We start from the raw sequence: 17,564 nt of genomic DNA, 5'->3' as shown, positions 1-17,564 counted from the left end.
CCACTGCTCTGCCTGGCATAGAAATCCATCCACCATACCACCTCTTCATACATCTCCAACCTCATCCAGAGATACTCCCCAACCTGCTCTCCCAACATCCCTCCCACCATTTACGAGGCTCCAGGACTTCTCCAGAGCAGATCCTACTCTATGGAACTCCCTACCCATCAGGCTCATCCCCACCACCAAGTAATTCAAGCAGGCCCTAAAGACCCATCTGTTCCCCATTGCTTACCCGCCATATTCATAGCTCCATTGCGCTCTCTTGGACTTACAACCCACACCCCTCAGATTGCAAGTCTACATGGTAGGGCTCTCCTCCCTGTGCGCTCTTCTCCCCCACCATATGGACTAGTCTGCTACACTTATCCATCCATTGTTCCATTACTATTTTGTGTAACATTGTTTAATGATGTATTGCTTTCTCTATCTATTGTGCAACGTCTAATATTAATTTCTTAATCTGTCCTCAGTGGGCCCCCAATACACTGCACTGTGCGTAGGGATATAATTCAGTGTTAAGGTAGCCACACATCATACAATTTTATTAAATTTCTTTTCAATTCAAGTATCACAATCATTTTTTCTGATTGATGATAACATTTGAAAAAATCTAAATCTGACCAATGAACCGCAATCACGGTTGAGAAAATTGCTTGGTTTTATATATGAATAAATTGACAATCTACCCTACACCATTCAATTTTCATAAAAATTGATCAGAAAAACCCACCACTCCCGATCAACTTATATCGAATAAAAACAGGAAATCCAATTGGTTTTCTTGTTCGAATAAAAAAAAAGCTTTTGATTTTTCGGGCAATCCGATTGTTTTTACTGAAATCGGATCATTTTATTGTATAGTGTTTAATCAGTTGTTAAATGTTTAATCAGTGACAGCGCGGATAGCATTCAGTTGGACAGACCATTGGCCGACCAGGAAATCGCTGTTCTCCTCTCACAGGACGTTGCTAAATGCTTCTTCTTCAACATCACATGACCTCTGCCGTCCGGCACGGATTCAGGAAACTCAGAATAGAATGTAGCAGAAGAACCAGTGTGAGGTGAGGAAGTAACGTGACACAAGACAGCGATAAAAAACACCACACAAAGGAAAAACGATAGATCAACAACTTGCGTATATTTTATAAAGAGGCGGCATAAAATACAGCTTTACAGGAGAGGAAGTATTACAAATCTGCTCAAATGAAGACAAAAGAAAAAATACACAGCGATAGATGGGCAGAAATATCTCTCCAGTGATGACCTAAAATACACATCGAGGGAAGCAGAAAATCAACGCACAGAGTCCAGGAGGCAAATCACACAGGAAGTCCACAACACTGATAACTTCTCCCTGGCGGAAGTGGGGTGGGTGCAGGAGGCACACAGGAAGTCCAGTGTCCGCCATAATAAGTCCCCCTGTAACCACAACACTGATATCTTCTCCCCGGTGCAGGAGGCATATCTCACACACAGGAAGTACAGTGTGCACCATAATAAGTCCCCCCCCCCCCCTGCAACCACAACACTGATATATTCTCCCTGGTGCAGGAGGAATATCTCACACACAGGAAGTATAGTGTCCGCCATAAGTAGTCCCCCTGCATCTACAACACTGATATCTTCTCCCTGTTGCAGGAGGCATATTCACACACAGGAAGTACAGTGTCTGCCATAGGTAGTCCCCCTGCAACTACAACACTGATATCTTCTCCATGGTGCAGGAGGCATATTCACACACAGGAAGTACAGTGTCCGCCATAAGTAGTCCCCCTGCAACCACAACAGTGATATCTTCTCCCTGTTGCAAGAGGCATATCTCACACACAGGAAGTATCGTGTCCACCATAAGTAGTCCCCCTGCAACCACAACACTGATATTTTTTGGTGTGAATACAATATATACCGCCTGGTCTTTCATTAATGCCAATGTGTATTTTAGGTCCAGTGGCAACATTGGAAATCCGGTAACCCATCCACCAAAGTTTGCAGCTGTCTGCCGTGGTACCGACAGGTCCTGACAGGAACTCATCAGTGGAGGGACAGATCCTCAATACCGGGTCCCCCACTCAATGGCCACTAGGTGGCGCTGAGGGAGACCCTAAAATATCTGTGCAAACAGATAGTGCTAGCCTATCACTAGAAGCCACACCCCTCTATACTGTCACTCAGGTGCATTCTAGGAGAACCTCGCACCACTTAACTCTTACCAATAGACATGAGCTTGAAATCTGACTTAAAAGAAAAACTAAATTGCCCAGTTTAACTTACAGTACTTGGGGCTTCTTGCAGCCCCCTGCAGTCGTCCTGGTCCATCTCTGTCATCCCGCTCCTATCTCAGCAGCTTGGAAAGCTTCCTGCCTCGCCTCGAGCTACACATCTCCTCATTCACGATACCGGCTCATTCACTCCCCCGTAGAGTTCTGCGCTTGCAAAGTTTGCAAATACACATGTGCCGAATGTTTCCTGTGATGGAAGCACGATCAGTTAGGCACGCCGCTGTGTCAGGCGGCCGCTTTGGGAGGGGCACAGCTGCTGAGGGGATCAGAGTGGAACCAGGACAACTACAGAGGGCCAGAGGAAGCCCTAGGTAAGCTTAATTTCCAAAGACTGGAAAGTGCTAAAGTGGACCTGAGGTAAAAATAAACTGATAAGATAAACGATTGTATTTATCCTCCTACTCCTAAAAATTACCTTTTTTTTTTTTCTTTTACATATCCCAGTTTTGAAAACTTAAAAAATTTAGATTTAATGTTTTATTGTCTTTGCTCAATGACAAAGTCTTTCACGTGTCCCAGAGGTAAAATATATTAAAGCATAACTGTCAGACATAAAATCAATTATTTTTATCCGGTAAACAAGTAATAACGATGCTAATGCTAATGCAATCCAAAAGTTAAAAATCACTCTTTCTTTTGTTGATGATAAAAGATCATTTCCCAGTTTCCCTGGTTCTTATTTAGTACATTGCCGCCTTGCAGGGCATGCTGGGTTGTCTTTTTTTGCTTCTTTACTTCCCCCTCAGACTTAACTAATGCAGCCTGATTGGCTGAAGCCTCTTTCCCTCCCACACCTCTGTTCCTCTCTGATTGGCCAATATTTCTCATGCTTCTCAAGCTACAGAGTCACACAATGACGATGCACTTTCTATTACAGAGCTGGGTGGGAGTGTCCGAAGACTGTCTGTGTTTGCATTGGCCACTCTCCTCCCAGAGTCGGAGTAAATGACATCAGTATTGGCTTCAGTCATAAGGAATTAAGATGGCAAATGCCTGAAACAGAATTTTCTTTATTTACTACATAAAATTATGTAGAGCAAGTATTTATCTACTTATACATGTGTTTTTTTTAGATACTATAGCTGTAGAGTATGCTTGGCACTGTACATACACACGTCTATCTCATCACGTCACGTCCACTTTAACGAGATAAGCCTCAGATCAGTTTAAACTTGCAGGCAAAGTCAGATTTGGAGCTCATTGTGGTCACCAGTCCAACAAACACTAACGAGGCAAATTCTAACAGTAATCGGGGTGATATGTAAATATAGACAGTGTACAGAAGCAGACCGCTGGACAGAAGACCCAATGTATGAGCTGGTTGCTGCAGTACACCAAACTTCCTCACTGGATTCAGCTGGTGGGCGGACAGAGTACCGGGCTATCCAGCAGGGGTGCGGCCTGGGGAGACAATGAGGGGTCTCAAGGGCACTGGAGGAAGCCCCAGGTGAGTATAACACCTGAGACTTCTTTCATCGCAGGTGCACTTTAAACAATATTGTTTAACTTTGAAAGGATTGGTTCTCATAGATAATACTTAAAGCTCACACGGATCACCATGATTGCTTTTTAGAATTTGCCAGTTTCGTTCTTTTTCTTGGTTTTAAAGCAAACCCGCTTCGTAACAAAATCCCAACAATTGTAGAATTTGAAAATCATTTCAGGACCGCTTGACAAGGCCTCCATTTTTCTAGCCTACAGGAAGCCCCGCCCCATCTATATAGTACAAATACACATTTGGGGTGGAGCTTAGCTCTAAGAACTCTCCCTCTTGTACAAAATTGCAGCACAGCATCCGGCTGCACAGAACTCCACCCGAGGGGCGGTGCCAGAACCTTCTGTCACCACAAGATTCTAAACGGGACGAGTTTATTTGAAAGGCTGATCCCTAGTTCTAGTCCCGCCCACCTTGGGGTGTTTCTCCACCTCACATGATGAATCCAGCAGGGGGAGCCCCTACCTATGGGGGCAACAGGTGGGTTCAAGCTGGGACCTCCAGATTTCAGAGATCTCACCTAGCGATGATCAATGAGATGCAAATAATTTCGAGTTGATGCAGCATTTTGCAAATTTTGTATGAAAATGAATGCAGCTTGAGCATGAACCAACCAAATCCCGCTGAGGTAAAACTGGTCCATTTTCAAGGTGCATAAACTTGCATAACCCTGCATCAACTCAAAATCTCATTGACCATCCCTAATCTCACCAATGTGTCCCCAAAAGAAATTGATACGTGGATTAACTCTACAGCCTCCACCAAACACTGAAAAAGCTACTTTGGGTGGAGTCACCCTTTAGGAACGGTCACGGTGCTCTTATAGCTACCAGCGTTATATAAAATCCTTGCAGGGGCATTGCGCTCCATTATGAGCATCATAAAACCGCAGATAAATATTTAGGAAAAATGCTACTCGTCTAATAATGAACTTAAAAAGCCCAAATCATCAACACATGACAACGGATGGGCGTGCTGTGTGCGGTACGGGTCATAAGATGTTCAGAACAAGACAAAGCCTTTCCAGGGGCAAAACCACAGACTATCGGCACACCCCATAAAACCACAGACTGTCGGCAAACCTCTGAACTGCACTGATGTGGGAAGGAGCCATTTTTAAATGTGGCAGCATCAATTCCAACAGAAGGCGGCTAATGCCCTCTGATAGGGAGTAAGTGCTTAGTTCAGGTTGAGAAGGTGCTATGGCCGGCAGCAGTGCTGTATGGAGGCCTCGTATGAGCAGGGGTGCTGGCCTTCTGTTTGGGTCAGATGTAGAAGGTGCTATGGCCGGCAGCAGTGCTGGAGGGGGCCTTGCATGAGCAGCGGGGGGCGGCCTTCTGCTTGGGTCAGATTGAGAAGGTGCTATGGCCGGCAGTAGTGGTGGAGGGAGGCCTCGTATGAGAAGGGGTGCCGGCCTTCTGCTTGGGTCAGTTGTAGAAGGTGCTATGGCCGGCAGCAGTGCTGGAGGGAGGCCTCGTATGAGCAGGGGTGTCGGGTCTTATGCTTGGGTCAGGTTGAGAAGGTGCTATGGCCGGCAGCAGTGCTGGAGGGAGGCCTCATATGAGCAGGGGTGCTGGCCTTCTGCTTGGGTCAGATGTAGAAGGTGCTATGGCCGGCAGCAGTGCTGGAGGGAGGCCTCGTATGAGCAGGGGTGCCGGTATTCTGCTTGGGTCAGGTTGAGAAGGTGCTATGGCCGGCAGCAGTGCTGGAGGGAGGCCTCGTATGAGCAGGGGTGCCGAGCTTCTGCTTGGGTCAGATGTAGAAGGTGCTATGGCCAGCAGCAGTGCTGGAAGGGGACCTTGTATGATCAGGGGCACCGGCCTTCTGCTTGGGTCAGATTAAGAAGGTGCTATGGCTGGCAGCAGTGCTGGAGGGAGGCCTCGTATGAGCAGGGGTGCTGGCCTTCTGTTTGGGTTAGATGTAGAAGGTGCTATGGCCGGCAGCAGTGCTGGAGGGAGGCCTTGTATGAGCAAGGGTGCTGGCCTTCTGTTTGGTTCAGATGTAGAAGGTGCTATGGCCGGCAGCAGTGCTGGAGGGAGGCCTCGTATGAGCAGGGGTGCCGGCCTTCTGTTTGGTTCAGATGTAGAAGGTGCTATGGCCGGCAGCAGTGCTGGAGGCAGGCCTCGTATGAGCAGGGGTGCTGGTATTCTGCTTGGGTCAGATTGAGAAGGTGCTATGGCCGGCAGCAGCGCTGGTGGGAGGCCTCGTATGAGCAGGGGCGCCGGTATTCTGCTTGGGTCAGATTGAGAAGGTGCTATGGCTGGCAGCAGTGCTCAAGGGAGGCCTCGTATGAGCAGGGGTGCCGGCCTTCTGCTTGGGTCAGAGTGAGAAGGTGCTATGGCTGGCAGCAGTGCTGGAGGGAGGCCTTGTATGAGCAGGGGTGCCAACCTTCTGCTTAGGTCAGATTGAGAAGGTGCTATGGCCGGCAGCAGTGCTAAAGGGAAGCCTCGTATGAGCAGGGGTGCCGGCTTTCTGCTTGGGTCAAAGTAAGAAGGCGCTATGGCCGGCAGCAGCACTGGAGGGAGGCCTCGTATGAGCAGGGGTACCGGGTCTTCTGCTTGGGTCAGATTGAGAAGGTGCTATGGCCGGCAGCAGTGCTGGTGGGAGGCCTGGTATGAGCAAGGGTGACGGGCCTTCTGCTTGGGTCAGAGTGAGAAGGTGCTATGGCCGGCAGCAGTGCTAAAGGGTGGCCTCGTATGAGCAGGGGTGCCGGCTTTCTGCTTGGGTCAGATGTAGAAGGTGCTATGGCCAGCAGCAGTGCTGGTGGGAGGCCTGGTATGAGCAGGGGTGCTGGCCTTCTGCTTGGGTCAAAGTGAAAAGGTGCTATGGCCAGCAGCAGTGCTGGAGGGGGCCTTGTATGAGCAGGGGTGCCGGTGTCTTCTGCTTAGGTCAGAGTAAGAAGGTGCTATGGCCGACAGCAGTGCTGGTGGGAGGCCTCATATGAGCAGGAGTGCCCGGTCCTCTGCTTGGGTTAGAGTGAGAAGGTACTATGGCCGGCAGCAGTGGTGGAGGGAGGCCTCGTATGAGCAGGGGTGTCGGGTCTTCTTCTTGGGTCAGATGTAGAAGGTGCTATGGCCGGCAGCAGTGGTGGAGGGAGGCCTCGTATGAGCAGGGCTGCTGTCCTTCTGCTTGGGTCAGATTGAGAAGGTGCTATGGCTGGCAGTAGTGCTGGAGGGGGCCTCGTATGAGCAGGGGTGCTGGCCTTCTGCTTGGGTCAGAGTGAGAAGGTGCTATGGCCAGCAGCAGTGCTGTATGGAGGCCTCATATGATCAGGGGTGCCGGGTCATCTGCTTGGGTCAGAGTGAGAAGGTGCTATGGCCGGCAGCAGTGCTGGAGGGAGGCCTCATATGATCAGGGGTGCCGGGTCATCTGCTTGGGTCAGAGTGAGAAGGTGCTATGGCCGGCAGCAGTGCTGGAGGGAGTCCTCGTATGAGCAGGGGTGCCAAATCTTCTGCTTGGGTCAGATGTAGAAGGTGCTATGGCCGGCAAGCAGCACTGGAGGGAGGCCTCGTATGAGCAGGGGTTCTGGTCTTTTGCTTGGGTCAGTTGTAGAAGGCGCTATGGCCGGCAGCAGTGCTGTATGGAGGCCTCATATGATCAAGGGTGCTGGATTTCTGCTTGGGTCAGAGTGAAAAGGTGCTATGGCCGGCAGCAGTGCTGAAGAGGGCCACGTATGAGCAGGGGTGCCGGGTCTTCTGCTTGGGTCAGATGTAGAAGGTGCTATGGCCGGCAGCAGTGCTGGAAGGGGACCTCGTATGAGCAGGGGTGCCGGACTTCTGCTTGAGTCAGATGTAGAAGGTGCTATGGCTGGCAGTAGCCCTAGAGGGAGGCCTCATATGAGCAGGGGTGCCGGTCTTCTGCTTGGGTCAGATTGAGAAGGTGCTATGTCCGGCAGCAGAGCTGGTGGGAGGCCTCATATGAGCAGGGGTGCCGGGTCTTCTGCTTGGGTCAGATGTAGAAGGTGTTATGGCCGGCAGCAGCACTGGAGGGAGGCCTCGTATGAGCAGGGGTTCCAGTCTTTTCCTTGGGTCAGCTGTAGAAGGTGCTATGGCCGGCAGCAGTGCTGGTGGGAGGCCTCATATGAGCAGAAGTGCTGACCTTCTGCTTGGATCAGTTGAAGAAGGAGCTATGGCTGGCAGCAGTGCTGGAGGCGGGCCTCGTACGAGCAGGGGTGCCGGGCCATCTGAAATGTCTGGACAGGACCAGGAAGCCATCCACTCACACACAATAACACAATCTACAGGGAACCCTGACGGCTCCAGACACTGGGCAGTAATGAAGTATACCTTCAATCGCTGCCTGGAAGGGGGAATCCCAGCACATTACATGCGCAACTACACAAACACGCGATGAGATTATCCAATCATCATTCAGGGCTACAGACTCCGAAATAGGTAAGCACACCAAAGTTCTTTTAAAGCCAAAGTAATTCAATTCGTCAAATCATGTGTCAACACAAGTAATTGCTTTTGTGTATTGGACTGGTGTTGCTTAGCACCCAGGTTATGCACCCAACTACCCAGGAAGGTGTGTCACTCCAAACCACTTCCCTGAGATCATTCAGGGCCAGACTCCAACAGGCAGAGCTGCATGCCGGCTGCGGGGGAGCTATAGCGCTCCCCACAGAGTGAAGTGCAGCCTGCAGGCCACCGTAGCCTCACATGCTAGCTCTTCAGAGCAGAGTGCCGCCTGCTGGCCACCATAGCATCAAATGCTGGCTCGTCAGAGAAGAGTGCCGCCTGCAGGCCACCGTAGCGTGACATGCTGGCTCGTCAGAGCAGAGTGCCGCTCACATGCCACCGTAGCACTACATGATGGCTCGTCAGTGCAGAGTGCCTCCCGATGGCCACCGTAGCGTCACATGCTGGGCTCATCAGAGCAGAGTGCCTCCCGATGGCCACCGTAGCGTCACATGCTGGGCTCATCAGAGCAGAGTGCCTCCCGATGGCCACCGTAGCGTCACATGCTGGGCTTGTCAGAGCAGAGTGCCGCCCGCTGGCCACCGTAGCGTCACATGCTGGGCTCGTCAGAGCAGAGTGCCTCCCGATGGCCACCGTAGCGTCACATGCTGGGCTCGTCAGAGCAGAGTGCCTCCCGATGGCCACCGTAGCGTCACATGCTGGGCTCGTCAGAGCAGAGTGCCTCCCGATGGCCACCGTAGCGTCACATGCTGGGCTCGTCAGAGCAGAGTGCCGCCCGCTGGCCACCGTAGCGTCACATGCTGGGCTCGTCAGAGCAGAGTGCCTCCCGATGGCCACCGTAGCGTCACATGCTGGGCTCGTCAGAGCAGAGTGCCGCCCGCTGGCCACCGTAGCGTCACATGCTGGGCTCATCAGAGCAGAGTGCCGCCCGCTGGCCACCGTAGCCTCACATGCTGGCTCGTCAGAGCAGAGTGCCGCCCGCTGGCCACCGTAGCCTCACATGGTGGCTCGTCAGGGCAGAGTGCCACTCCCAGGCCACCTTAGCATCACATGATGGCTCATCAGAGCAGAGTGCCGCCTGCAGGCCACCGTAGCGTCACATGCTGGCTCATCAGAGCAGAGTGGTGCCCGCAGGCCACCGTAGACTCACATGTTGGCTCAGCAGAGCAGAGTGCCGCCCGCAGACCACCAGTGCATCACATGCTGGCTCGTCAGAGCAGAGTGCCGTCCGCTGGCCACCGTGACGCCATATACTGAGGTTTTTCGGCCATTCAGCCTCTACTCAAAGTGCTAAACACACAAATGTAAAATATCTCAGCAGAGATAAAAGGCTTATGACTTCCCTGTAACAAAACCCACAACGTAACGTCCCAAATCATTTCATATCAAAGTGGAAGAGTCATAAAAATATCCTCTAAGTACTACAGTAAATATTCTGGGACAACAGATAAATGTAACTAACATATTTAACTACAACTTTCAAATGGGCTCCGATCAATAATCCACTGTACTGATAAATTCATCCTCATGATTAGATGACAGGGTAGCAGCAGCACTGTGCATAAAGAGGGAAGACTCTTGCCCCAACATGTCGCCTATCCGGGTACTGCTTGTATCGGAACATGCTGCCCAGTCCTCCCGCCGTACCCAGGAGACACTCCTGCCCTCTAGCTTAGTCACTTCCACTCACTCCTGCATCCAGGACTTCTCACAAGTGTCAACTCTGCTTTGGAACTCTCTCCCAAAGCCTGATAAGGCTTCCAGCATCACACGTACACACAGGACTGCTGCTACCCTGTTACCTCACACTGTGGTTAGGCATCCAGTGTCACACGTACACACAGGACTGCTGCTACCCAGTTACCCCACACCGACGTCAGGCATCCAGTGTCACATGTACACACAGGACTGCTGCTACCCTGTTACCCAGCACTGAGGTCAGGCATCCAGCATCACACGTACACACAGGACTGCTACTACCCTGTTACCTCACACTGTGGTTAGGCATCCAGTGTCACACGTACACACAGGACTGCTGCTACCCTGTTACCTCACACTGTGGTTAGGCATCCAGTGTCACACGTACACACAGGACTGCTGCTACCCTGTTACCCAGCACTGAGGTCAGGCATCCAGTGTCACACGTACACACAGGACTGCTGCTACCCTGTTACCCAGCACTGAGGTCAGGCATCCAGCATCACACGTACACACAGGACTGCTACTACCCTGTTACCTCACACTGTGGTTAGGAATCCAGTGTCACACGTACACACAGGACTGCTGCTACCCTGTTACCTCACTCTGTGGTTAGGCATCCAGTGTCACACGTACACACAGGACTGCTGCTACCCTGTTACCCAGCACTGAGGTCAGGCATCCAGCATCACACATACACACAGGACTGCTGCTACCTGGTTACCCCACAATGAGGTCAGGACTAAAATGTAAAAACTGTGAAGTAACTTAAAATACATTTTTCCAGAAAGGGAAGTGCTGACAGTAAATTGAGCCGCATATTACACCTGCGGCCACCAGAAGGAAGCTACATCTAACCTGTGACCCCTGCAGGTAATGCAGAGTTAAGGCCGCAGAGAAGAACCCCTTTATTTCTACACACTGAGCTTATAGCAGAACTCCTCCTTATAGAATCTATACTGACATATCCGGAGAGGGGAAAGAGTCCTGCACCCTCCACCGCAGCGGACACTGGTGTAACTGGAAAACGAGAGCCCCCTTGCCTGCTGCAACCACTGGAGCGGGAAAATACTATGGATGAAAGTGCTGCTGGGATTGCGGGGGAGGGGTTCAGAGTCATTATCATGAGACAATGTAATATGGTTTTATAGAACATTCTGTACCGGGAATCTATATAAAAGCCTGAAATAAAATGCACACGGGGCCAGCTATGCGACCTCCTGATATGTGTGACGTACACGTTGACGCTGCAGCAGCGAGGACAAACTATTGGACGTTTGGACCGCCAAGCGCTTAATCTGTACAAAGACAAATCAAAACAGAAGAAACCGACAGCTATTAAGTGCTTTATGTTCTCACAGTGTGAGATTCTGCTTATTACTGAGTCATACAGTGCCAAAGCTATGCACAGGCTGCCACTGGGGGGCGCTCTCTACAAATCCTGACAGCTGCGGTGCTCACAAGTGAAGCAAACAGCACTAGTACCCTGGGGACCCACCTATCCTAACTGATGTAAGTCGGGGGGGGGATGCTGCAGGCCTGAGAATGGCTGCAACCTCCTTGGACTTGTGGTTGTGCTGGAGCAGCAGCGGAGGATGTGTACTGACAGCTGCAGAGACCTCTATAGGGACATACTGCACCCACCAGTGGCAGAGGGTGCACAGCTTCACCTCTGCAGAGCAGTGCAGAAACACTGCACATTTCAGAACATCACCCTACGGACATCTGTAGAAGACGCACCCAGAGTCATTCCATGTACACAGATGGGGGGAGGTACAAGGTTCCCCCCATATTAGGCATGACACGCCCCATCTCACCAGAGCCATACCATGTACACAGATGGGGGGAGGTACAAGGTTCCCCCCATATTAGGCATGACACGCCCCATCTCACCAGAGCCATACCATGTACACAGATGGGGGAGATACAAGGTTCCCCCCATATTAAGCATGACACGCCCCCATCTCACCAGTCATTCCATGTACACAGATGGGGGGAGGTACAAGGTTCCCCCCATATTAGGCATGACACGCCCCATCTCACCAGAGCCATACCATGTACACAGATGGGGGGAGATACAAGGTTCCCCCCATATTAAGCATGACACGCCCCCATCTCACCAGTCATTCCATGTACACAGATGGGGGGAGGTACAAGGTTCCCCCCATATTAGGCATGACACGCCCCATCTCACCAGAGCCATACCATGTACACAGATGGGGGGAGGTACAAGGTTCCCCCCATATTAGGCATGACACAGCCCCATCTCACAAACTACAACATTAAAAATAAAGACCCTGGACCTCAAGGCTGGCCCCTTCTATCAAGGGGCATGACGTCAAATAGGTCTCTATAAAGTGCCATATAGAAATTTTTTTTTTACCTTTCTTGGGTAAAATAACAGCTTTACCGGTGGCCCCTTGTGGATTAAAACAGGAGTCGGAGACCCGGGAAAAAAGAAAATCAGCTAAAACTCCAAAATACAGCCAGTTTTCTGGCAACACTCAGCTGCTGGTGCACCATAAACTAGTTCTCCATTTCTGGGAACTCTGTACAAACTGAGGAAGCACCCCCTTCGCAGCAATACTGACCCCAAAAATCCAGGCTCCTACCCGCTGTACCCTTACAATGGGAGAGAGGAAAGGGGCATCGTCAAGCAGATGGGACACAGACTGCTGCTTTAACACACTGGCTTCCTGCGAGGTTTAGCAATGTGCAACATTCCCCTCTGGAGACACAAGGCTCTACGTATACGCTTTAGCTGAAGGTTTGGCTAGTTGCTGGGTCTGGGGTGGACGCCAGTGGGGTCCGGCTCTCGTTTACATTCACCAGGGGGAATTCTGAGAAGTCAGTCCCGGACGCAGGCTGCCGCAGGTTCACCTGTCCATTGGCAGAGCTGAACTGGGGTGAGATGGACGAGCGATTGCCGTGGTACTGCGCTCTGAATGGCTGCTCGAACCCGGCCAGCTGGTACGTCTGGTGGACCGCCTGGCCCTCCGGCTTCTTCTGGGCCGTCACTTGATCGATGAAGTCCTGTGCTGAGGAGGAAGGTGCAGAAGAGTCGTGGCTACCATCGTCCGCTGTAAAGCTAAAGGCGCTCTGGGCGTCGGTCACTATGAGTCCAAAGTGAGATTTGTCAGGTGACACCCTCAGCGGCGTGGTCAGACTTGCCCGGTAAGTGGTGATGGGCAGTGTCGCGTAGACATGCTTGTCCAGTGCCGGGAAAGTCGCCGTGCCAGACAGGGCCTGGCTATCGGTTACAAAGTTAAGGCTCGCATTGTTCAAATAGGCATCGTTTTGGCTGGTCCGTTCCAGAGCTTGCTGCAAGAACTTGGAGTATTCCTGCAGCATGCTGGCCTTGTCAGACTGGGAGACCTGGGCGGTGGTGCCCAGGCTCTCAGACTGGCTGCTTTCTCCCACCTCCGAGGAGTTGATGGAGATGCTGGAAGTGACTTCCGTATCTCCGACACTGAAGGAAATCTCGTGCTGCCCGTTGGCTTTGTGCGAATAATGATCCAGCAGCGTCTGTAGGACCTCGTCCGGGATCACGTTCTTGTCATGGTTCGCCTTAATGTCCACACTCAACGCCTGAGCATCTATCAGGGCAGCCGTGCCACTTTCATCCATGACGCTGGCCACGGCCGCCTGGGTGGCTGACGGTTGGGATGCCATGGTGCCAACGTTGAGCGCATACTCCCTGCTGCTGTTGTTACTGGAGGCCGCCAGCAAGTAGCGCTTTTTCTTTGAGAACTGCATGGCCTCATCGTAGCACACGCTGCTATTAGCTGGCTTGGTGGACCCCTCCTGCAAGGGGTCACTGTGGTCCATGTCTGAATTGCTTCCTGAGTCAAGCAGGGCCTGTTTGTCCACAAGTTCAAACGTGTACTTGGACACTTTACCTTCGTCGAAGGCAGCGAGCGCGGCCATGGCCTGGCTGTGCTCCAGAGCTTGCTTCATGCTCTTCTTGCTGTTCACCTTCTTTATCAGGAGTTTCGGAGGACTGATATCTGCAGACACAGCTTCCTGAAGGTGCAGATCGCTGACCGAAGGGTGTGGCATTTCCACCGAGTACTCTGTCACCATGTACTCGTCTTTCACTTTGGTGTTGTCGGGGAAGAGAGGGAGGAAAGCCACCTTATCCTTCTTCTGCTCGGCCTTGTCCTCCTTGTCTCCCAAGCCCAGAAGCCTCAGCCTGTCCGCCCGCTGCTTCTTCTTCGGGAAAATGCCTTCTCTGGACAAGAGGGAGAAGGGGTCGCCATCTGGAGATAAGAGGCTGGCCTTGCTGGAAGCCTTGCCCACCTTGCGTTCTCGATTCTCATGGCACATGCGTTTGTGTTTGAGAACTCGATCCGTCCTCGAGAAATACTGGGGGTAAAAATAAAGAGTACCTGTTAACATGCATTGCTATCACAGCAGGACATTGCATTTTCTAGAAGGGGAACTCTGTGCCATTGACACTATGTTTGCAGATTGGTGAGCTCAGGTATCTGGGAGGGGCCTCTGCAGATGTACTGGGCAGATTGGTGAGCTCAGGTACGTGGGAGGGGCCTCTGCAGACTGATTAGCTGAGGTACATGGGAGGGGCCTCTGCAGATGTACTGTGCAGATTGGTGAGGTCAGGTATGTAGGAGGGGCCTCTGTAGATGTACTGTGAAGATTAGTGAGCTGAGGTACATGGGAGGGGCCTTTGCAGATAAACTGTGCAGATTGGTGCGCTCAAGTACGTGGGAGGGTCAGCCTCTTCAATCACCACCAGGCGTCGCTATGGTGAGGATCAGGACTGCGCATGATGTCATGCCCGATCGTCACCATAGCGACGACCGAAGCTGAATGAAGAAGTTACGGCTCTCGTGGGATCCCGGAGCGGTAAATATAACCGGCGGCAATCGCGGGCGGGACACAGCAGCGGGGCAATCAGGGGACACATGTAGCTAGCCTAGTGCAAGCTACATGATTTAAAGAGATACTGAAGAGAAAAAAAAACTATGATATTATGATTTGTATGTGTAGTACAGCTAAGAAATAAAACATTAAGATCAGATACATCAGTCTAATTGTTTCCAGTACAGGAAGAGTTAAGAAACTCCAGTTGTTATCTCTATGCAAACAAGCCATTAAGCTCTCCGACTAAGTTAGTCCTGGAGAGGGCTGTTATCTGACTTTTATCTCAACTGTTCCTGGACCATTTACTTTTCCTCTGCCAGAGGAGAGGTCATTACTTCACAGACTGCTCTGAAAGACTCATTTTGAATGCTGAGTGTTGTGTAAACTGCACATATTATAGAATGATGCAATGTTAGAAAAAACACTATATACCTGAAAATAAAAGTATGAGAATATTTTCTTTGCTGCTAATCTTCTAGTAATTATTCATAGTACACAACCAATTCACTATATCATATTTTTTTTTTTTTCGCTTCAGTCTCTCTTTAAAACAAGTTTTTTTTTTTTCAAAAAGCCCTCCCGCGGATGAAAGTCCGCAACAAATGAACGCCAGGGAGGTTAACCTTCCTGGCGGTAAGCCCGAACTGAGTTCGGGCTATGCCGCCGGAAGGCACCGCTCAGGCCCCGCTGGGCCGATTTGCATAATTTTTTTTTTGCTGCACGCAGCTAGCACTTTGCTAGCTGCGTGCAGTGCCCGATCGCCGCCGCTACCCGCCGATCCGCCGCAATTCCTCTCGCCGCGGCCGCCCCCCCCCCCCCCCCAGACCCCGTGCGCTGCCTGGCCAATCAGTGCCAGGCAGCGCTATGGGGCAGATCGGAGTCCCCTCTGACATCACGACGTCGGTGACGTCATCCCGCCCGTCGCCATGGCGACGGGGGAAGCCCTCCAGGAGATCCCGTTCTTTGAACGGGATCTCCGGATCTCCGATCGCCGGCGGCGATCGGAGGGGCTGGGGGGATGCCGCTGAGCAGTGGCTATCATGTAGCGAGACTTTGTCTCGCTACATGAAAAAAAAAAAAAAAAAAAAATTTAAAAAAAAAGATTTGCTGCCCCCTGGCGATTTTTTTGCAAACCGCCAGGAGGGTTAAGGTAGTACTCAGGGCAATACAGTGAGGTCCCATTGAGACTAATAACTATAATAATTTATACTTATCACACGTCAGTCTCAGGTGTCTGTACAGCTGTCTCCTCAGCAGTCCTGAGAATTAGGAGCCATTCTCACAGGAGGAGGTTGTGTCATGTGACCTCTGATCTGCAGCACTGCTAATGACATAACAGGACTTCCTCTTGTGGGACTGCCCCCTGCACACTCAGCACAAGGCAGACAGTCAGTTGTATCGGCTGCAAGGCACAGAGCTCTCTGGGCATTAACGGGTGATCTGAGATGAGGATACCTTGTGATGTCTGCAGATTTAAAATATATGTCCATAGCAATAATATTTATGGGCCCTGAAGGACCCCAGGTGAATGGCCCAGAGTTTTCCTTAAGACATGTAACTGATGCATACCTGTACATTAGATATATGTAAACACTGACATAACAATAAACAGATGTAGATGCAACATATTCCTGGATACAACCAACAATACAGGATGATAAAAATTACATACGTGACAAAGGTATTAAGCTGCAGACAGGTAACAACAATATAACACGCCTGCAGACAGGTAGCAGTACTCACATGAAGAAGTTAACAATATAACGCATGTGCTGTAACAGTACTACCTGCAGACAGGTAGTAGTATTATCTGCAGACAGGAAGCAGTATGGAGCAGTAGACTGGAAGCAGTATGGAGCAGCAGACAGGAAACAGTATTAACCACTTCCCTACTACGAGGATTTTCCCCTTTTGGACCAGAGCAATTTTCACCTGGCAGTGCTCCTCCCAATCATTCGGCAATAACTTTATAGCTACTTATCACAACAGAATGATCTATATCTTGTTTGTATCAATACCAAATAGGCTTTCTTTGGGTGGTACATTTTGCCAAGAATTATTTTATTCTAAATGCATTTTAACAGGAAAAATAAGAAAAATGGAAAAAAAATCTTTATTTCTCAATTTTCGGCCACTACAGTTTTAAAATAAAACGTTCTGCTGTGGACCCCACACATGTTATTTGCCCATTTGTCCCGGTTATTGCAATGTTTAAAATATTTCCCTAGTACAATGTATGGAGACAATATTTTATTTGGAAATAAAGGTGTATTCTTTCTTTTTGCATCCATCACTAATTACAAGCCCATATTTGCAAATGTAACAGTAATATACCCTCATGACATACATATTAAAAAAATTTCAGTCCCTAAGGTAACTATTCATGTATGTTTTTTATATGCAAATGTTCTATTTGGCTACTATGGTAGAGTGGGGGAGGTAAGGGGTTAATTTTAATGCTATATATGTGTATTATATTAAATTGGACCTGAACTCTTGCACAGGGAAGAAGGAAAACATAGAGAAATGCACCCTGTATGTATTTAGAGAGTTTAACCTGTTTAATTCCCCCCTCATGTGTGTCTAATCACAAGTCATAATTTGATCTCTACCCTGTGTCACATGACTGCCACGGCAGAGGTGGCAGATAAGCACATTTGAAAGCACAGGCTGTAAACAATATGTCCGCTTCCATGAATCAGGAAGTAGAAACACTGCAGATTTATTTTAGGATTTGTAGCAGCTGTAACAAAGAAATGTTTTTGTTTAAAGGTTTTTATGCTG

General features: G+C 50.2%; 1 protein-coding gene across 1 annotated transcript in view; it reads right to left on the bottom strand.

The window, feature by feature from the left end:
* Window positions 1-1,117: 1,117 nt before the first annotated feature.
* Window positions 1,118-17,564, bottom strand: part of ZNF148 (zinc finger protein 148) — a 36,904-nt gene continuing 20,457 nt past the window's right edge. Inside the window, exon 7 of the mRNA XM_068246248.1 lies at window positions 1,118-14,261. Within this exon, the coding sequence (XP_068102349.1) occupies window positions 12,654-14,261 (1,608 nt within the window). The 3' untranslated portion in view covers window positions 1,118-12,653. The remainder of the gene's footprint in view (window positions 14,262-17,564) is intronic.

The sequence above is a fragment of the Hyperolius riggenbachi genome, chromosome 7, assembly GCF_040937935.1.
Source record: "Hyperolius riggenbachi isolate aHypRig1 chromosome 7, aHypRig1.pri, whole genome shotgun sequence".
Lineage (NCBI taxonomy): Eukaryota > Metazoa > Chordata > Amphibia > Anura > Hyperoliidae > Hyperolius > Hyperolius riggenbachi.
This window is presented reverse-complemented; position numbering and strand designations above follow the sequence as displayed.